Below are 19,760 nucleotides of genomic sequence, written 5' to 3'. Positions count from 1 at the left end.
CCAAGCATACTGTTTCTTCCTGGGCCTGGAATGGAAGCAATATGGTGTGGGTGTGGGGACGCCTGCCCTGACAGGGCTGCTGCAAAGGGCTCCTCTGACCTGCCTTCACCTGTGTATTACAGAAGAGAATGGGCTGTTGGTTGGAGGGACACGGCCTGAAGGGGGTCGGGGTGCCACTGGCAAGGATTGTCCCTTCTGTGGAAAATCTTTCCGGTCAGCGCATCATCTCAAAGTGCACCTGCGCGTGCACACAGGTGAGGGGGCCAGCCACGGACTGGGGGAGGAACACTGCAAGGCAGGAAAAAAGGTGAGGGGGTTGTGGGGAAACTTCCAGCCTTCAGACTGCCTGAAGGTTGGGAGAGGGAGAGGCAATGTGCTCTTCCGGTCCTGAGGAGAGCTGTAAGTACCTAGAGTGAAAGGCGGTGGGAGTGTGCAGTCATCGTGACCCTGTCGTGCTATCGCTCTCCCTCTCCCCAGGCGAGCGCCCCTACAAGTGTCCACACTGCGACTACGCGGGCACCCAGTCTGGCTCACTCAAGTACCACCTGCAGCGCCACCACCGAGAGCAGAGGAGCGGGGCAGGGCCCGGGCCACCTCCGGAGCCGCCACCCCCTTCCCAGCGGGGTTCGGCCCAGCCAACTGGGGCCAAGCCTGCTCCGCAGCCTGCGACTTGGGTGGAGGGCGCTGCGAGCCCTCGGCCTCCCTCGAGCAGCGCCGCGCCGGGGTCCCGTCGGAAGCCTGCCAGCCCCGGGAGGACCCTGCGCAACGGGCGAGGCGGTGAGGCCGAACCCTTGGACCTGTCCCTGCGGGCGGGGCCGGGTGGCGAGGCCGGGCCGGGGGGTGCCCTCCACCGATGCCTCTTTTGCCCCTTTGCCACTGGAGCTCCCGAGCTCATGGCCTTGCACTTGCAAGTGCACCACAGCCGCCGGGCTCGGGGCCGGCGGCCGCCCCAGGCGGATGGATCCCCGCCCTATGCCCGGGCACCGTCTGGAGAGTCCCCTTCCAGTCCTCCGCAGGAAGGGGAGGAGGGCCCAGGGCTGTCGAGATCGGGAGAGGCTGGGCTGGGGGGGCAGGAACGGTAGGCAGCCCTCTTAGGGGCGGTTAGCTTAGTGAGCTTACCCCGCCGGAGCGGGGGAGCGCTAGAGGTAGTTGGGTAGAGCAGCCAGCAGGGGGCAGCGTGGGACCCGTATCCCAGCCCCAGGCGGACCAGAGGTGTTGGGGTCGGAGGGCGTAGGAGAGTGGGCGGGCACTGGCAGTACCCAGCCCGGGGGAGAGTCACAGTGCCTTAGAAGTGGCAGGGGTGAGGATCAAAGAACTGGGTCCCAGGGCTGGCAAAGAGGGTTGTGTCTGTTGAGGAGCCCCTCTGCCAGTCTTTGCTGGTCCATAGGCGTGAGAGTTTATTTTTGTACAATGGGTGGGGGTGGGGGGCACTGTACCCTTCTAGCCCCTTCAGGGGCCCTGTAGACGTCGCTATTTTTGGTACGATTCCTGTCATCCCTGTCGCAGAGTTGTGTCCCCAATAAACAGGTGTCTTGAGGCACAGGGCACTGTGTCTGTCTGCCTATGTCCTGTCCTCTTCCTTGGACCATTCTGTCCAGAGGAGTCAGCTCTTCAGGCACTTAGCTATCACCTAAAGGGCTCGATAAGTAATGCAGAGTCTTGGGCTTTACCTCCAGGCTTTAGATTCAGTAGCTCTGGGGTGCAGCCCAAGAATTAGCACTTAACAAGTAGCCAAGGAGCTCTGATGCACTGTGGTCTGAGGATTTCATTTTTAGAAGTGCTGGACTGTTATGGATGCCAGCTTGTTTGTGACCAGCTAGGACTCAAGAGGTAGGGCGCAGCTTGAGAGGGGCAACTTCAAAGGGTGCACTGAGCCACTGGGAGTCAATGTGGAGGGATCATTCTTCCAGATCCAGGCCCACCCAGCTTTAGGCCAATAAGGATACAGGGTACCTTGCAGCCTTGGCTTTATTTTCTGTGTTTTAGTTAATGGTTGGGTGAAGGCAAGTGCTTAAGTTAGTATTATCTCCACCTGGAGGGACTGCTCTATCTCTGGAGACAAGGTGTGAGTAAATACATTTAATATAACAATAGTATAATAATAACAGTAATTACATATATAAAGTCTGCAGTTCCCTGCCCACCCCCTCGCTATAATGGTTTGCATAGTTCCGTTTCCTGTGACACCTCAGAATGGAGTCATCAGGAATTACACTTGGCCTGGCAGTTGTGTGAGAAGAAGGGGGAGAACACAGGCTGTTGGGGAAGGGCTGTCATGGAGACTTGTCTTGGGAGTGTGCCAAGGCCCAGGATGGAGGCCTGGACGTAGGATAAGTTCCCCACCTCCAGGGTATGAAGGCAAGCAAGTGTGGCCACTCTGGTTCGTGCAGGAGAAGGCACCTGGCGGGGAGGACTAGAGATAGTGGTAGCTGGGAAAAGCGCTGATCCTTTGACTTCCTCTTTGCCCAGGAAGCTGAGGGAAGGAATTAAATGCTCTTCCAATCCTCCGTTATGTTCCACTGTCACCCCAGCCTAAAATGCCCTGAGAGGAGGGGCTGTAGCCAAGTTCTGGATCTTTAGAAACCAAGAGAGAAGACGGTGATGGGAATGGGAAAAGGCTGACTCCCAAGCAGCTGGTGGAAGAAGGGTGGTACCTGCCAGAGAGAAGGTGTGCTGGATGTGGTAGGAAGGGAACACTGACTCACCCAGGTTCACAGAGGAGTGGTGGGATCACTCAGGGCTCGGGCATGACTCTGCGGGGAGAGAAAGTACAGTGAATTTGAAGGATAAGAAATGGTCTCTTGCCTATATTCATTGTCTTGCTCTCCCCCTCATGTTCCTGAATTTTGTTGACTTAATACAAGTCCAAACCAGACTGTTGGTATTCTCCTCTCTCCATCCATCCACTCCTGAACTCTGCTCCTTATTAAAGATTCTTTTTTATTTTCTCACCTTGATGCCTCTCAGCCAGGCCTGGACAGTATATCCAACCTGTAGCCTCACTGGGAGCACAGTCTCACTGGTTCCCCTTGCCCCCTGTGGGTCGAATGATCAGAAAAGCCCACCCAGAAAGTGGACAGAGATCACCCCATTCCCAGACCCATTGAGGAACTTACCTGCCGGGATAGCCCTAAGATCCCTCCACTGGCCAGAGTGGGAGTGCTGCTCCCAGAGTGGGGGGGTTGCAGGCTGGGGCTGTTTTTCGGTCCTGGGGACACATCTCCAGAAGAGTCAAGTGTTTCTGGGGCTGGAGGGGAAGCTAGGGTGAGAGCAGGGTAGAGACATCCTCTAGATTACCTTAAGCAACCAAGCTGCTCCATCAAGGAAGAAAAAGCTCCATAGCAACAGGAAGCTGTGAGTCACCATAGCAATCTAGTTGCAAGAGAACCCCCCCCTACCAAGAGGCAGGAAATTGTCAGCAGCATCATTAGAGCAACCAGGGAAGAAGCGACAGGAAACTTATAAGGATTGCCTTGATGGACCAGGAGGGTACAACAGGAAGCTGAGGCAGTTTCCATAGAAACCCAAGGAGAGCTAGAAAGAGAGGTACAGAGGAAGTGCTTCTTAGCAACAGGCTGCTGTAAGCATTTACCCTAGCAACCAGATGGAAGGCTCTTTTAGCAATGGGGAAGCTGTACATAGTTGTCATGGCAACTGGGCCACTTCGCTAGAAAAAGGAATTGCTCAGCAGCAAGCAGCCTGAACATCACCATGATGGGCCAGCTGTTGGGAGCCACCCCTTGAGAGGTGCCTCACCCAGGGAAATTTGCTTGACGTCCAGATCCCAGGCCTCCTCCTCGACGCGAGCAGGCAGGGAGCAGGCTCCCGGTGAGAGACCGGGAAGGGAGGGGCCGGCATGCTCAAAGGATGACACGGCCACCGAGGCCCGGGTGCGGGCGGCTGCAGAAAGTGGGGGTTGGGAGTGGGGTGCTGGTGTGGGAAAGCCCTCCGGGCTCCCTGAAATGACCCCCAGTCTCATAGAGGGCATCTCAGTCCCACAGTTTCTGCGAAGACATCCATTCATCTCCCTTCCAAACTTTCTACCATGCCTCCCCACTGTGCCCTTATTCTCAATGTCTTAAACTTATAGGGGTCACCCCCAGCACTCTGGGCCTCACCTCTCCCAGTGAGCAGGGCACTCAGCGTCCGCTCTCCAAGAGCTTTGATGTCCAGGAAGGGTTTATTTCCAATGCCCATGGAGACCATCTGCTGCACTCGGAGCTCTAAGAAACAGAGACCCTGTTACCAACCTCCTTTGCCTCTCCTCTGCTCCAGCCCTGGCAGTATCATGGTGAACTCTCCCTTTTGCTCATCATGACTCATTCCTCCCCTCTGGTATCTCTTGTTATCCTTCCTGTTGACTGTCAGACATGGATGGGGATGGGAATTCTTAACCTCCTTCTCAGACATCTGTCTTTTCTCTCCATGTTACATCCTCCTTTTTGGCAGCCAGCCCCATCCAACTTCTCCTGATCCCCACCTTCTTCCCTAAATCTTGGGCATTAGGGGCAAAAGTCACATTTTTTGTATACCTTTATAGTCTGTCATGTGCTTCCATATATATCACCTTATTTAATCTTATCACACCAGGAGGGAGATACTACTTTCCTTTTTTCAAATGAATGGAATGAGGTTTAGAGAATTAAAACAAACAGCAAACAGCAACCCTCCCCCCCAAAAACAAACAAACAAACAAACAAAACGAGTCCATTTCACACAGTGGATAAGTTCCTGCACCCTCGTTCAGTGAGTGCTTTCTCTCTTACCCTCCACCCCAAAACCCTTTGCTCTTATAGCCTTGACATTTGCTAGATTTCTCTATACTAATTTCGATCTCAACAATCTTCTCATAAGTTAATCCTTTTTCTTCATCCCACATCCTGTTTTCCCAAGCAATCTCCACAATCTCCAGCTGACCTGCCATAACCTTGATCCCATGCACACCCTAGCCCGGATCTGCTCGGTACCCTTGTTGTGGGCTGCCTGTCTCCACAGAAGCTGGGCAATAGAACTTGTCCACTTGAGTTTGACCTCTGGTGAGGCTGCCTGCAGGGTGTATGCCTCTCGTGCTCGTCGCCGCCGGAACCATAACTCAAAGCAGAGCCCACTGTCGCCAATGTTTTCTGTTAGCCCCATGTCAGCAGTCTGCGAAAGAGCAGAGGAGAGTGGGTGAGTCGGAGTGAGTCCTGGCAAGATGGTACCACATGGAATAGCTTACACTTAGCCTGGCATCTGGTAGATGTTCAGTAAATGTTTGCTCAGCACTTACTGTGTGCCAAGTGCTCTACATTTAGTCTTCATAACAACCATAATTTACAGAAGGGGGATGCCCAGAGACGTGCAGCAGCTTGCCCAAGGGCTTCTCAGAGCTTCTTAGAGAAAGAGGGCTCAAACCCACATCTGAGTTATTCTAAACCTAGACTTTTCTTTCTAAACTGTACTCCTCCCAGAAGAGCTGGGAACTAGTATAGGAGAAAAAGTCTAGAAACCCTTAGAATTATGATACCCTGCCTGATCTAGGACCGTAAGTCATTTTGATGTTTACGTGGCTACCAGTGCTAAAGTAAGGCCTCTTCTTGTTCAGTCAAGTTAAGCTACATATATAATGTCCCTTCTCCTCATCCCATCCCTTAGCTCAAAGGCATGTGTCCTTAATAGGAAAGGTGGTCCCTCTCCATTTCAGCCAGGAATGCCTCATGATCTCCTGAGTGAACAATAAGGAAAATCCCAGGGGTCAGACCAATGACAGTGATTTCTGTCATCCTGACACTCTAACATGATGATTGATTACAAGCCTAAGACTCTTTTCATAAAGCATATTCTGAACTGGGGTGGGGGCTGCATTGCAGAATATCCTGAGTTCTCAAAAAGAGCATGACTTGCTGTTTGGCCCCAGGCTCCCACCCCCATCACCACTCCAGGTATTGTACCTTAAAGGCCTGCTTATAAACAAAGGTCTCTGAACCCCCCTCAGGGCCCTTGAGCTTGCTAAACAGGAGGAGATGTTCAAAGAGGAAGACATGTCGAAGGCACTTCTTTCGGCCACAGATGACAGTGAAGGGGTCCCGATGCAGGAGCTGTCCCTGCTCCTTCAGATCTGTCTGGGGAAAGGAAAAGGAAAGGTCATTGACCTTGCAGTCCTTTGTGTATATTTTATGGGTAATAAAAATGGAATTTAAAGGAAATCCACTTGTTCTCAGGCATAGTCAGGAAATCAGGGAAGCTCCAGGCTAGAATCCATCCTCTGGTCCCCAGCACAGAGGCCATCTGGTCTAGCAGCACACCCCACCTTGACGATAAAAAGTACATTGCACAGTAGGGTTTATAGCCTCCCATGGCTAAGCTGCATATTGGGAACAAAGGAAAAGCACCAGCAAAGCATTGAAGGGGAAAGAGGTCTATCTCAGAAGAGGTAGCTTTCCTACCCGTACTGGAACCTCAAGGCTGGAAAGGGACTAGGCAAAGGAGAACAAGATATGCGTTGGGTGTTAAAATGCAGGAAGAAGTATGGGTAGATAGGGACAGATAAGAACTAGGAAAGGGCCCTCCCGGGTGGTATAGGGGTTAAGTCTCAGCACTATCAAGCTATTACCGCTGGGACCTGAGTTCAGTCCTGGGCCAGGGAGCTGACTCACATGGTGCAACAGACCTCTCTTGTCTCACCCACTGCTCCCCTCAGCAGTGTATTTCAAGTCAGTCTGCCTGTTCTGTTACCCAATCTGTCTCCGGTGAATCCTCTCAGCCCCAGCACCTCTGGCCTACACCCCAGTTCTTCTATGCATGCATGCATAAAAAAAATCTTTAAAAAAAAAAAAAAGAATTAGGAATGAGAAAGCACAGGCAGATATAGTATCATGTGATGTTGGGCATAACATAGTCTATAGACTAGAAGTCCAGTGACTTGACCAAGGCTATCCTGCTGGTTAGAAATGAGAGCTCAAGACCCTCTGACCTTGAGTCTAGTTCTCTCGTCATCAGTCCATCCTGAGGCCACAGGGCTAGGCAGTGTGAGCTGGAGTTACTGAAGTTATGGCCTCACCTCACAGCCACGCACTGCCTCCACGGCCAGCAAGTCTCTGCCACGTGTCTCTTGTTCCCGGAGCAATTGCACGGCAGCCCCCAAGGCTTGGCGCTCAGAACTCAGCTCGGGTCCAGCTTCCCTTAGGAGTTCCTCCAGGAGCTGCCCATACCGAGCCAGCTGCTCCAGGGGCTGCTGGAGAGCCTGGGGTATGTGAGGGCTACCCTCTGTGGAGCCCTGGTTGGGGAGGAGACAGACAGGGATGACGGGAGGGGTTAGGGGTGGAGTAGGGTGCTGGGCTCTGAGGGCAGATGGGTGATACTCCAGAATCTTGGTGCTAAGTGAAACCTAGATATGTCCAAAGGTAAGGAAAAAACTCTCCCCCACAAAGAAAGCACATACAGGCTTGCAGAAGAGTTAATCATCCTCTGTACCTGGAAGGGGAATGGAAGAGGAAGACAAATAACCCCTTATATTCTATTAATTTTTGAAGTCACATTTTTTGATCCTCAGCGCACTCTGTGTGTTAGATATAATGAAGAGTGCCCATATTGACCAGATACAGAAGCAGAGGCCCGGAGGAATCACAGTCTCAGCCAAAGTCCCTCAGGTGAACTGGATGAGCCCAGGCTCAGTGGGCTCACAGTCCAGTCCTTGTCCCACCCTCGGCAATTCTGGGAGGTTGATGGTAGGTGAGGGTCCTGGGTATGCCCAGGGAAACTGTTTCCCCTGAACGATTTTGAGGTGGGGTGAGTTTTAGGTCTTCCTGGACCCACCCTTTCTCATGAGGGTCAGAGAAGAGGTTACCTTAGTCGGGGGGCAGAGTGCAGCCAGACCATTCTCCAGTTTGTGTCGGTGCTTCACGTACTGGGCATAAAGGCTGAACTGGTCCCCCTGTGCCAATGAGGAAGGGGTAAGACATCCTTTGGGAAGTTCCACAGACAAGCCCTCCCTTTCCTGCAGCCAAAGAAGGGACAGACCATAGGGAGCACTCAGCCTGCCTAAGGGAATGATGACTCCCATGGAAAGAGCAAAGGCCAAGTGGCATCCGAGGACAGTGCACAGACTAAAGACAGAGGGACCAGGGAGTGGCACTGGGCCTTGCATCACATATTTGAGGTGGGGTTGTGAAGTTGGTGAGGTGGAGGGATGGATAATGAGAGGAGGACAAATGGATGGGGCTGAAATATGAGAAGGGAGAAGACGAGGAAGTTTCAGAGGCTCACTCACATGGCGGAGGAAGCAGGCCCCGATGCGTAGGGGATGAGCAGTGCAGCTCTGGAGCTCCCGCAGGAAGTGTGTCCGATGGAAGCTGCGAAGCCTCTCTCGGGCGCTCAGGGCAGCGGCCCAGGTGCCCCGAAGTTCAGGAGTCAGCTCAGGCCAAGCAGCTGGCACTGGCTCACTTAAGGCAGCCACATAATCCTGCTCACAGGCAATCAGCTCGGACACCAGCCGCTGCTGAGCACTGCAGGCACCACAAGGCGGGGCAGAGGAGGTTGGGGCATTGGAGGGAATCACCACCCCCAACAATGTCATATTCTTTTCCTGCTGGGCAGGTGGGTCTGCCTCTTGGGCACCAATTGGGTTGGGCTCTCACCTGATGCTTCGCTTGCGCTCCATTCGGGGAGTGCCTACTCCCCAGGGCCCATCTGGTCCTCCAGCTCGGCCCAGCAGCACGTGTTCCCGGGGTGAGCACGTTCTGTCTACCACCTCCGTACTGGTGACTTCCAGGCCTCGGATCAGCACTGTCCTGGGGGGTCTGCCCTCTGCTTCTGGAGCCAGCTCGGGGCCCTCCTCCTCATAGTGCTCCCCACAGGGGGCCAGTGAGCAGTGGGATGGGGCTGCCCTTGGCCCAGGGCTGCTGGGAAGCAGCAGGGAGCTGAGACTAGGTGAGGGGCTGTGTGGGCCCCGCTGGGCTCCTCCACTGCTGGTGCTGTCTGCCCGTCGTCGCCGGTGGCCTCTCGGACTCGCCTCCTCTCCCAGCTGTTGCTGAATCCTCCTCTCCAGCTCTTGGCAGCGGGCCCGGCAGCGGCCCCATTCTCGCAGGGCCACTGGGCTGCCCAGGTCTAGGGCCAGGGCCCGCATCTCTTGGAAGGTGCCAGCGCTGGGCTCTGGGGCCCGCCGCAGGGCCAGGGCTGCTAGCACTGCCTCTCGACCTGGCCCGGCTCCTGCTAGCTTGGCAGAACCTTCATCTACCCAGTCATGTGCCTATAAGGCCAAAGGGTTTGGGAATAGGGAGAGGAAGGAGTTAGGGCCTGTGCCTCTCCCACAAGCTGCCTGATGTCTCTTGTCTTCTTCCATCTATGACTTCCCAATGGCATCACCTTCGCTGTCGCCTGGAACACCTCCCCTCACTCTCCCAGCATCACTGCCTAACCACGTCGCTCTGAGTTGGTATGCAGACAGGAGCCTAGCTGAAAGACTGGCCGATACTATATAACGTATATAATATATAACATACAGAGTGTGCTAGTGACGGGTCCTGGACTACGTGCTGCTTATATGCTGGCTCTGTAATCCTCACTGCAGCCCTACCAGTAGTTGCTGATGGAGCAATGGTCAGGTTCAGAATTGTGCCCTGGTCATTCAGCAACTAGGTGGCAGAGCCGACAGTCAAAGCCAAGGAGATGGCTTCCTGAGCACCTGCTTTTAACAACTACCTGATGACCCCTCAGGCAGAAAAAAGGCCATGGTGGGCATAGAAATAAGCGGCTCTGCACATACCTGCTGGAAGAAGCGCTGGAGCCGCAGGGCCCGATGAAGGCCACTCTCAGCCTGCTCCAGCCGCTGTTCAAAGACATCCAGAACCTTCTGGGAAGCTGTGTCGTCCTCCAGGGCCAGGGCCTCCCGTGCCTGGGCCAGGCGTTCCTGGAGAATGGAGGCTGCCCTCAGACCTGGTCCTCGGTCCCATTCTCCTCCTTCCCCCCAGTATCTCTCTTCCTTCTCACCTGAACCTCGGCACTGAAAGCCCGAAATCTCAGCTCTGTCTCCTGCAGGGTGGAGAGAGAATCCCCAGGCGCTGCAAAGCTCACCAGCTGCTCTTCCCCTGGGCCCGAGAGCCACTGCAGCACCTGGGCAGACGTGGTGGGAGAGCAGACTGTTAGGGAGAAAAGGGCTGTGCCGTGATAAGAAAAGTAAAGCAGAGATCCACTCCCAACCCCACCTGACCTGCAGAACCTTGGACAAACCATTCCATCTCGTCTGTATAGTGGCAATGATGACAATGAATAAGTTTCCACAGGGTCAAGTGAAGAAGTGAGCAAGAGAAGTTTTGAGCTGGCAGAAAGCACTGAGGGTGGTGGGTTAGGGTTAAGGGCTCAGGTTCAACCGATGTGAACCCGAAGCAGGGGACATAATCAGAGACCTGGGGAGATTTCACATTCATGAAGCCCAAGAACAAGTGGGCAGGGGTCCTGTGAACCAAGCTTGAAGAGATGGCCCAGAGGTAGGGGTTGTGTGTGCCCAGCTCTTGTTGCCTATTATGGGGCACCAGGGGCTCTCATATTGGTCCTGGAATCTGACCATAAAGGGATGGTAATTTTTTCTTCTGGAAAGAGGCTAGACACTGGAGAGAGGGTAAGGACAAGAAGTCTGAGGATGTTCCTAATAACCGGTGCCAACACTAAATGGTTCTCTGGTCCTTTGATCATCCTTAAACTCTTGTGACATAAACGTTACCATCCTCCAGGAGGAGGACTTGGAATCTATGCTTCTGGACTCATCTGCCATCTCACGTCTAGAGAGCCAAACCCCAGGCTGAACACTTTAGATTTCAAATCCTATGTGCACATGCTTTTTCAATGGGGGTGGGGGAGTGGGAAAGTTATTGGTAATAAGGAGCAAACAACAGTGGATATGCCATCTTGGATACTGGGCTAGAGGAAGCCAATATGCAGAAATCCCAGGAAATGGAGATTCCATGCCCCCACCTCCTTGCTTCTGACGTTTTCCCCTAGGTGACTCTTCCCTGATGGTGTTCCTAAGAAGGAACATTCAGATTTCAGAGCCCCCTCCAAGCCACATGGTAGAGCTGAGAGCAAATTCCCATGGGTTCTTATGCTTAAAAGATAAGACTTGGGCCTCCCTGGTGGCGCAAAGGGTTAAGCACAGCACTATGAGCAATCTTCAGCCTCTGCAGCATGAGTTCGATCCCTGGCCAGGGAGATAGCCACATGGTGCAGCAGACCTCTCCTGTCTCGCCTGCTGCTCCCCTCAGTAGTGCATTTCAGTCAGTCTGCCTGTTCTGTTCCCCACTCTGTCTCTGGTGAATCCTCTCATCCCTCAAACCTCTGGCCTGTACTCCAACTCTTGTATGCATAAATAAATCTTAAAAAAAAAAATTAAAAAAAAAAAAGAGAAGACTTGAGGTTCAGAGAAGCCAGGCAGATCCCCACATCTTCCCTGCAAAGAGGCATTGGTTCCCAAGGCATTCAGCAGCTTCCATTGCCCAATCCGTCCAGGTGGGCGGATGTGGGGCCTTTCTAGCTTCAGATTAAGGATGGGGTAAATATTGAGCAAGGAGTTGAGAGAACATGGATGGAAGAGGAGCTAAAGAGATGATATTAATGGACATTATTTTTACTCTAAGGAGGTAAGCACTTCCTCATCAATCAGCTCTTCCCTCACAGGCACTGGAGCATCTCTCAGTCTCCAAGGGCCCCTGGTCAAACATAAAAGTGGAGGGGGAGATCCGGCTTCTCTCCTTTGCTGATGGCCAGATGCTCTGCCCCTCTTGTTGAGTCTCAAACTGACCGTGACCCACCTCCGGCGGGGGTGGGGAGAGAGGTAGGACCACTGAACCAAGTCAGGTGAGAACACCATCAACTGTAAGTTGTCTGCAGAAAAGGGGGTGCTGGAGGCTGTTCCCAGGCTGAGTGAGAGGGATATAGATGGGGTCTGGGCTCACCTGCTGGAGCCGGCGCTGCCGTTGCCGCTGCTCCTGCTGTTGGACATGCAAGTTGGAGAGTCGCACCAGCTGGTGAATGGCTTCGTCCACCTCCTGATACAGTGTTGCTGGGCCGGGGCTCTCCAGCCTGGGGGACCAGGCAGAGTGAACCATTACCCTGTCCAGCTCCAGCCCCACCCCATTCCATTCGTGCATGCCAACACAAGGTGGTGGTACAGCATCAGGGGCCAGACCCTGGGCCCGAATTTGAACACTGACTTTTCCACTTATTCACTTACTATGGCCAAGACAGTTAATATCTGATCCTTGCTATCCCATGGGCAATTGTAATTAGCACCCAGGATCATTGTGAGGAATTGAGAGGGTTGTTAGATCATAAGTAGAAAAGCACGTATCTTGCCTAGATACATGCTCAGCAAGGACTATCAGGCACCAGGGTTTTTTATTGGCAGCCCTCCGATGTGTCCTTCTCCCCCATGTCCACTTGTCCTTTACCCCCACCCTCATACTTGCTGCTGTGGGTGGAGCGCAGCCTCATCAGGATGGCGCCCCCATCCCTCTGCAGCTCTGTCAGCCGGGGATCTGCCAGCACCTTCTGTAGGGGTTCAGGCATTCCTACGGCCTCCTGGGGGCAGGGAACAATTGACAATTGGGGTACCATCAGAGCCCTTGGCCCAGCCCTGCCCTATCCCCACTGAGCCCCTTTGTCCCATCTCATTTCCTACCTCTCCCTCTGGCTCTGTGGCTGCCTGCAGCTCCTCGATGGCTTGCCGCACGGAGCCCAGCACTCCGCGGCACAGCCGGCACAGCCTGGCCACCTCCTGCAGCACACATACAACACAGAGTCCAAGACAGGGTTTGGGAGAAGAAATCCAAGGCCCAGTACAGAGTGGGGGAAGAGACTTTTATGGGGTAGTGCTGGGTTCAATGCCTGACTTTGTGGCTTGCTAAATAGATGTCCTTGGGCAGATCCAGAAACCTCCCTGAACCTCAACTCCTTCAGCTGTCTAGTCAGGTTAAGACAGGATTTTGTGAGGTTTGAGATGATGCCAAGGTAGCCTGGGCCTGGCACGTTGTACAGCTTAGTGTGTCACCTTAGTAAACATACAGTGGGTCTTCACCCTGTAAAACCCTCCTTTCTGCCTATGCAGAGCCACTTCCCTAACACAGAGCTTAGAGATGGGGTTACAGACCGCCTTTAACTTGATTCCGATCGTGTTTACACCTCTTTTCTCGAATACTAAATACTAGCATTTAGATTCATAGACTCAGAGGTTGTATCATAATTGCTATACTTTGCAGGTGAGGCTCCTGAGGCTGGGATGTTGGTGCAGGGAACAGGTGGAGAGAAGCACCATCTCCAGGATACAGTCACTTGTTCCAGGTTACAAGGAACCAGAACTTGTCTTCCTGGCTCTCAGCTCTCAGAAGAACCCCAGTGACCATTATCTTACACGTTCCAATTGTTTCTGACTTATCTCCCACCAAAAATCACATGCTGCTTGATATCATAGTATGGGTTTATTTAATGGACTCCTCCCATCTCTCCAGGAGCCATGGTCCATGCACAAAACAAAATTTTGCTCATGATTTGTGAACAGTAAGTACTTGCTGAATTTTCTACGCTTTCCCACCCCCATCTCATGTCTCTGGTCTGCCCTCTCTCCCAGAATGCCCTCAGCTAGGTCATTCCTGGTTCCCTGTGTCCTGGGTACGGAGCAGAAGCTTACCTGGTGTGTCTCTACCCAGTAGCCTGGAGAGAGGTTTCTGTGATCTCCCAAGTCCCACTGCAGCTCCTCTGGTTTGACTGCTTTTTTCAGATCATTCTCTGACAGCAACTCAGCAGCCTGTGGATGTGTGAAGGCAGGGGGTTTCTGGCCTGGGCACCCAGAGATTCAGGAACTGGCCTGGGGCTCTTCTCTACTAGTAAGGGCGATTAGTTGACAATGAGGGGCTCAAACCTGAAGTTCAAGGAGTTCAGTTGGAGGTTCATCATGAGTGAGAAGCAGCAGCCGCTGAATAATGGGGGGGTTGCCCACGTCCTGAAGGCAGAGAGGACACTCACTCTAAACTGTAGGCAATTGGGTGGCCTGGGATTGCCACTAGGGAAGCCTTAGGAGCGGAAGAACTTGTCACAGGAGGTTGGTTACCTGAAGTTGACTCAGGACAGGGATGAGAGATGGAGGCAGTGGGGGTGCCTTGCGAAGATCGAGCAGGACAGACAGTCCCAATATCTGTAGATCAGGCCTGTGGGCGCAGGAAGAGCCAATGAGGCAAAGTGAGTGAGTGAGTGAGTGAGTGAGTGAGTGAGTGAGTGAGTGAGTGTGTGTGTGTATGTGTGTGTGTGTTGGAGGGACAGCAACACATGGTCTGGTTTTAGCCATAATAGTCCTCAGGAGAAGTTAGTTCCTGGCACACAGGGGAGACAGTGGGCAAAGGGCCAAAGTCAGATGTATGTCAAAAGGAAGTGACCTAGTATTCAGGAACCTGTATTCACGTGGCTCCTGGGTCTGGAAAGTCAGGAACTCTGCTCTAGAAGGGTGTGAACCCAACATCAGCATGTAGCATGGTGCCTAATAGGCTCTTGGTGCTCGATAGTGGTAGAAGAGTGAAACAATGTCCTGAAAATCTAGTTGTGTCTTAGGATACGAATGTCGGCAATGTTGATATTGAAGGTTGATGAAGATATCCTGGAGGTCGGGAGTCAGTAAAGGTCAATGAGTTGAAAATCTGAGTTGAAGAAGTAGGTGTCCTAGGGGTCGGGGTCCTTGTGACCCTAGAGGTTAATGTCTGGGGAGCCAGCTGGGCTCGGTTACCTGAGCAGTGAGTGGAGGTAACGAAGAGCGGTGCTCAGCACGTTTCGGGTGGGTGGGGCTTCCTCAGAAGGGCACGGTGGGGTAATGGTCAGCAGAGCTCGCCCACTCTGGTCCACCCCTCCTGAGGACACAAAACGGCCAGGTTGTCCTGGTGGGTGGCCAGCCTTGGCTACCTCCAGCCCACCCACCTCCCTCCACAGCCTACCCCCAACTGCTTCTCCTTCCTCTCTCCCTTCAACCACTGATGCCCACTGACCAGTCAGAACAAGGAATCCAGATGCCATCAAGTCCCAAGCTACATCCGGGTCCTCAGAGATGGAAGCTGGAGGGGCCTCTTCTGGGACACTGTCCCCTTTCAGTTCCTGCACAGTCTCTGGGGGAGGTGTTGGATGGTCAGACAGGAGCCCGTCGGGACCTGTGGGTCCTGCAGACACGGGCAGAGTTATGGATTTGAAGGGAGGATGGGTCTGGCTGTTCCGCTTCCAGCCTCACCCCCTTCTCCTTCAAGCCCTTTCTAGGCCCTGCTACACTGGCCCTTGCTGATCAGCCTCCCTGCGATCTCACCTGCCATGCACACCAGGCTTGGCCCCTCTTGTTCTCTCTCTCCTTCTCTCTCTTCTATAGGCCCACAGAGTTCTGGGGGCCCAGGTTCCTTTTCATCTGCTGGTTTGTGCTCCTCTTTTGGCTCAGACTCTGGTTTCCCCAAGTCTTCATGCTCCTCCTTAATCAGGCTGCATCCTGGGAGTTCATGCTCACTTGGCGGAGGCAAACTGACAAGAGCTTCCTGGTGGCTGGTCTCTTCCTTGTCCCTGGAGCTCAGCAGGGCACTGTCCCCTCCTCGACTAAGAGCCCCTCTGCCTGCAGCTCGTTTCTTTCTCCTATTTCCTTTGCTTGTTCTCCGAGGGGTGCCGGGCAGTCCATCGGGCCCCTGGCCTGCTCCTCCTCCAGCCTCCCCTGGCCTCAGGGGGCAAGATTCAGAGGCCTCCCCCTGTGCTTCTGCTGGGGGCTCGGCTACCTCCAGCGTTGCTGCCTCTGGAAAAGCCTCAGCTCCAGGGGGAGATGCTGGGGAGGCTCCGGTGCTGCTCCCCTCACCAGGCGGGCGTGCCCCATCCTGATCTTGAGGCCCCAGGCCCTTCTGGTGCATCCACGCCCTGTGTCTCCGGTGCCGGCCCTTCCCTCCAGCACCCTTGCGAGTGGGTACTGTCCGGGTCCTAGAGAGGCCGGAGGGGGTCTCAGCATCCATGGGGCTCCCTCTAACAGGCAGCGTCACCTCCAGCAGCTCCACGTACTCGCCTTCAGGTCCTTCAGCAGGGGCATTGTGTCCATCCCCAGGACTCCGGGTACCCAGGGCCTCTTCAGGGAGTGGAGGGCTGGGGAGCCCTGGGGGTCCGGAGGGTAGTTCAGGGGGTAGTGTGCTTGGCCGATGTCCAACCATGAGGCCCCCTTTATGTACAAATCGGGGGCAGATGAGCTCGGCCCAGGGCAGCCTCTGAATCCCAGAAGGTGCAGACAGTAAACAGGTACTGAGGCGACCTGTTGGCCGGTCCTTGTTGATGCCTTGTAGCCACTCAGGTGTGAACAGGTAGGCACAGGCTTCATTGGGCACAGGCAGCTCCTGCACCCGCCCACCCCCTGGGGCCAGGCACTTGAGTGCAAGGCGGGGTGCTTGGGCTGCTGAGGGCACTACTTGCAGGTAGAAGTCTCCCGGACGCAGCAGCTGCCAGGGTAGGGCTGCCAGCTGCACCACCACCTGCTCGTGCAGGCAGAGGGGCCAGCCCTCGTGGAAGAAGAGGAAACCGCTGTACTGGGCCTGGGGAGAGAGGTGGGAGGCTGCTCTCAAGCCTCTGCTGATGAAACCGCAGGAGGGGACAGTGAGACCACCCTAGGCAGGCCTGGCCTTCTGCCTGATGGGTTATAATCCCAGGGGAGTGGGAAGCGCTATCTTGGAGTGTTCCTGTGGCAGAGAAAGGGGTTGGTTCTATTCAGTTTTCCGGTGTTAGGAAGCTTCTCTAGGAAGCTGGTTCCTTGTGCGGGAGGCTAACAACTGAGTCATTACAAAGACATGGTCAGCAGATGCCATTGTCTTGGAGGAGTCAGAAACTCTTAGGAGGTCTTTCTAGCTATAGAAGTGAAGACTTTCTGTTGAATCATGTCAAGGGAAGTTAGCATCTTGAGAAATGACGTGAGGGGGGACATGTCTGAAAATGGATATGGAGGGCCGGTGGAGGGTGTCTTTGGGAGTTGATGTTTCATAGGGTCAATACTTGGGGAAGATGAGTGTGTGTTAGTATCTGGGTGGCTTTGTGGGGATTGGTATCAGGGGAGGTAGGTCTCTGGCTGGAGGGAAATCAGTCAATCTGGCCAGTTTCTGGCGTGGGTGTTAGGAGACATAAAACAGAGATCACGGCTACTCACACAGGCTTCCTGCTGGACCTTGGCAAGCAAGTGCTTGGCAGGCACCAGGAAGTCCAGCGTATACCTCAGCGCATCCTCGCGGTAAGTCCTTTCTACCACCTGGAACACCTGGCCCAACAGAGTGGGGGCCGTTGCCTCAAAGGGCGGGTACAGGGCGGCGAGCGTGCTCTGCACACAGTCCTCCACTGGCTCAGGCTCCTGGGAGAGACAAGACCAAGCTGTAGACCCAAGCATCACTTCTCCAAAGCCTGGGAAGGCCTACAGTCAGTGTACCCAATAAATTCTGAGATCATGGCTTTGGAGATCCAGGGAGAATTTGTTGTGACTGTCTCTGCTCAGGGCTGTCCCCGCTTCTTGTGAATTGGGATTGCGGAGACCTTCCATGGGAGAGAAGAGACAGGCTCCGTGGACATCAGGGGTTTACAGATGACTCTGGAGGGTGGGGGCTTTCACATACCTATGCTGCTCCCCTGCTATCGGAGACCCCTATCTTATGTGGAGGTGCCACCACCCATGAACAATTATTAAGCAGGAAAGAGGACTAAAGAGCTGTCTTGAGTCTTTCTAGCGCCACTGTCCCTCTCCCAGATTGGCTGTAAAGCATCACCCATTTTAAAAGCATGTGCCATTGGATTACAAAGAACTGGGTGATGGCAGTGGGAAAAGTCACAAAAGGACTTTGATGGTAAATATTTATTTGCTGATTCTCTGCCAACCTCCACCAGGAGCCACTGCTTCAAAAGACTCATGCCTGCTTTCTCCAGACTTGCCTTCCCTGTGTGAATAAATGAGACTATCTTTCTCCATCCCAAGCCCTAAACAACTCCCCTCAGGCTATTCCTTTGCAAAGTTACTTCTCTCTCAAGATGGCTTTGATGTTCCCTTTATCAGATTTCCTTACTGGACATGGGCAGGGGGAGGCAAGGGGATGCTCACTGCCTCCCTTGTCTAGTTCTCTATGTAGCTTTCCCAATTCCCACCCCCACCCCAAACCCTGCCTTTGGCCTGAAGATAAAAAACTATGTTTTACTTTGAGTCCCTAAAGCCAGAGTTGCCCGCTAGTCCCGAAAGTCTGAGAAGCAAGAGCAGGCACTCCAGAGACCGGCTTTCAGCACGTCAATGCAAAGACCCAGCCCCAAGGTGTGTGGGCGAGCAGACAGACCCCCCAGTGTTCCAGACCCGGCCAGTACTGTGAGCGTGGGTTGGGGGAGGTGGAGATGGGCGGGGGGTGAGGCAGAGTGGGCCGTCTGCTCTGAGGCCAGAAGGGGGTAGCTAGAGCTTTAACTGCGAGGCAGCTGCAACCCATTAGGGGCGGTGAGCTCATGGCAGAGCGAGTCTCAGCCACAGGAAACGGCAGCGGCAGGAGGGGAGGAGGGGTCTGGGGTGGGAGGCGGCAGGCGGGAACAGAGACCCAGCCTCCAGCCGGCCAGGACCCAGGAGGAGACCAGAGAGACTGAGTCAGCTCTCCCTGGCCCGGTTCCTCTTTCTTCTTGCTCCAGCTGCCCAGCCAGGAGGTAGAGGCGCAAACCCACCAATGCTCCTCCCCCCACTACTCCCTGCACTGAGCGCCCCCTGGCAGGGCCTCTCCCCCTCCTTCATTCTGCAGTGAGAGCCCCTCAGCCCTCTCACCCCCACCCCCACCCGCACATGCAGTGGGCGCTCTCCCTGACAGCGCCCGATCCCCGCAGGGATTCTTCAGAGAGTACTTCTGGAGTGAAAGTTCCCAAGACAGTGTCCACTCCGTGGGTATGGGCTTCCCTTCTTCAGCTTCCAGGGCTCCGAGCTGCCAAAGCCGGGGTTCCCTACCCCCTGCAGAGAGCTCCCGCCCCTGCTCCCTCCCCTCTGCAGCGGGAGAGCTCCGAGGCCGCGCTTCTGCTCCCTGCAGCGAGAACTCGGGGCACTTTCCCTCTCCCTGACCCCCAGTCTCTGCTCTGCTCCGGTAGCTTCGCGCCCCCTGGCACTGGGAGGCCCCCCTCCTCACTCTGTCCACTACCTTGAGGCAGCCCCTCTTTCTCCAAGGGAATTTCCCTGTTTGGCTACGTCCCTGGCCCCAGCCCAGCCGCAGCTGTGGCCGGTCCCCCAGGGCCGGATGGGTGGGCCCGGCTCACCGGGCTGGGGACTGGGATGGAAAATGGTGGTTCCAGGCAGGTCAGTTCTCATGACCCGAGGCCGGGCCCCTTCCACGGCCGCTGCAGGACCAGCCCGCAGGGGTCCCCCGCGGGTAAGGAGCTGGACCCCGAGGGGGAGGGAGGTCCTGCAAAGGAAGGCACAGGTCAGGACGGGGAGGGGGAGGGGCAGGTGTTTGGATTAGGGGGAGACCAAAGGGAGACTGGGGGAGGGGGCGGGGAGGCGAGAAAGAAAAGGTGAAGGCGCGCCCCGTGGGCTCGGAGCCCCGCCGCGGGCAGAGGACGCTCAGAGCGAAGAAGAGGAGCTGGGGGGGGGGCCGGGGGCGCGTCCCCGGGGCGCCGGCAGCCCGAAGCCGCGCCGGAGGCACCCGGCCGGGGCTGGCGGCGCAGAGCGGGCAGCGCGAAGGCGGGGGGCGCCCGGGCGCGCCGCGGGACTCACCATGGCTCGGCGCGGGGCCGCGTCCGACGCTGGGACCGGC

General features: G+C 54.9%; 2 protein-coding genes and 1 long non-coding RNA gene across 18 annotated transcripts in view; 2 read left to right on the top strand and 1 right to left on the bottom strand.

Annotated features, from left to right (window-relative positions):
* Positions 1–1,571, top strand: part of ZNF219 (zinc finger protein 219) — a 14,859-nt gene extending 13,288 nt beyond the window's left edge. For all 7 annotated transcript variants that reach the window (XM_037502984.1, XM_037502985.1, XM_037502983.1 and 4 more), the window contains 2 exons: positions 123–254; positions 478–1,571. In XM_037502984.1, coding sequence (XP_037358881.1) covers positions 123–254; positions 478–1,082 — 737 coding nt within the window. In that variant the 3' untranslated portion in view covers positions 1,083–1,571. The remainder of the gene's footprint in view (positions 1–122; positions 255–477) is intronic.
* On the bottom strand, positions 1,387–19,760 carry ARHGEF40 (Rho guanine nucleotide exchange factor 40). 10 transcript variants are annotated; one of them, XM_054688978.1, is made up of 23 exons: positions 17,156–18,698; positions 15,305–16,550; positions 14,997–15,164; positions 14,741–14,861; positions 14,075–14,171; positions 13,886–13,966; positions 13,655–13,771; positions 12,650–12,745; positions 12,434–12,549; positions 11,925–12,051; positions 9,967–10,089; positions 9,743–9,886; positions 8,616–9,226; positions 8,249–8,483; positions 7,826–7,912; positions 7,040–7,255; positions 5,931–6,101; positions 4,968–5,145; positions 4,119–4,223; positions 3,757–3,900; positions 3,117–3,259; positions 2,706–2,753; positions 1,388–2,574 (listed from the first exon to the last, which is right to left on the bottom strand). In XM_054688978.1, exons 1-22 carry the CDS (start codon positions 17,387–17,389, stop codon positions 2,712–2,714), a joined length of 4,602 nt encoding a protein of 1,533 aa, XP_054544953.1. In that variant the 5' UTR covers positions 17,390–18,698; the 3' UTR covers positions 1,388–2,574; positions 2,706–2,711. The 10 variants fall into 10 exon arrangements, with proteins under 10 accessions (XP_054544950.1, XP_054544953.1, XP_054544951.1 ...); XM_054688976.1 differs by having other exon boundaries at positions 1,388–2,473; XM_054688973.1 differs by lacking the exon at positions 1,388–2,574 and adding an exon at positions 19,721–19,760 and having other exon boundaries at positions 2,715–3,036; positions 17,156–17,353.
* Positions 18,768–19,760, top strand: part of LOC119238882 (uncharacterized) — a 31,557-nt gene continuing 30,564 nt past the window's right edge. The window contains exon 1 of the long non-coding RNA XR_008549538.1: positions 18,768–19,376. This is a non-coding gene — a long non-coding RNA (uncharacterized LOC119238882). The remainder of the gene's footprint in view (positions 19,377–19,760) is intronic.

This window comes from Talpa occidentalis, unplaced genomic scaffold, assembly GCF_014898055.3.
Source record: "Talpa occidentalis isolate TD23 unplaced genomic scaffold, MPIMG_talOcc4v2.1 talOcc4.11, whole genome shotgun sequence".
NCBI lineage: Eukaryota > Metazoa > Chordata > Mammalia > Eulipotyphla > Talpidae > Talpa > Talpa occidentalis.
The sequence above is the reverse complement of the archived record's forward strand: the minus strand, read 5'-3'. Positions and strand labels throughout refer to the sequence as shown.

Coding starts and splice junctions, on each gene's coding strand:
- ARHGEF40 (XM_054688963.1), bottom strand. CDS start 17,389: ATGCTTGGGTCTACAGCTTGGTCTTGTCTCTCCCAGGAGCCTGAGCCA. Junction 9,887..9,966: donor CTTTCAGTGCCGAGGTTCAG/GTGAGAAGGAAG, acceptor TCCATTCTCCAG/GAACGCCTGGCCCAGGCACG. Junction 7,913..8,248: donor GGGCCTGCTTCCTCCGCCAT/GTGAGTGAGCCT, acceptor TCATTGGCACAG/GGGGACCAGTTCAGCCTTTA.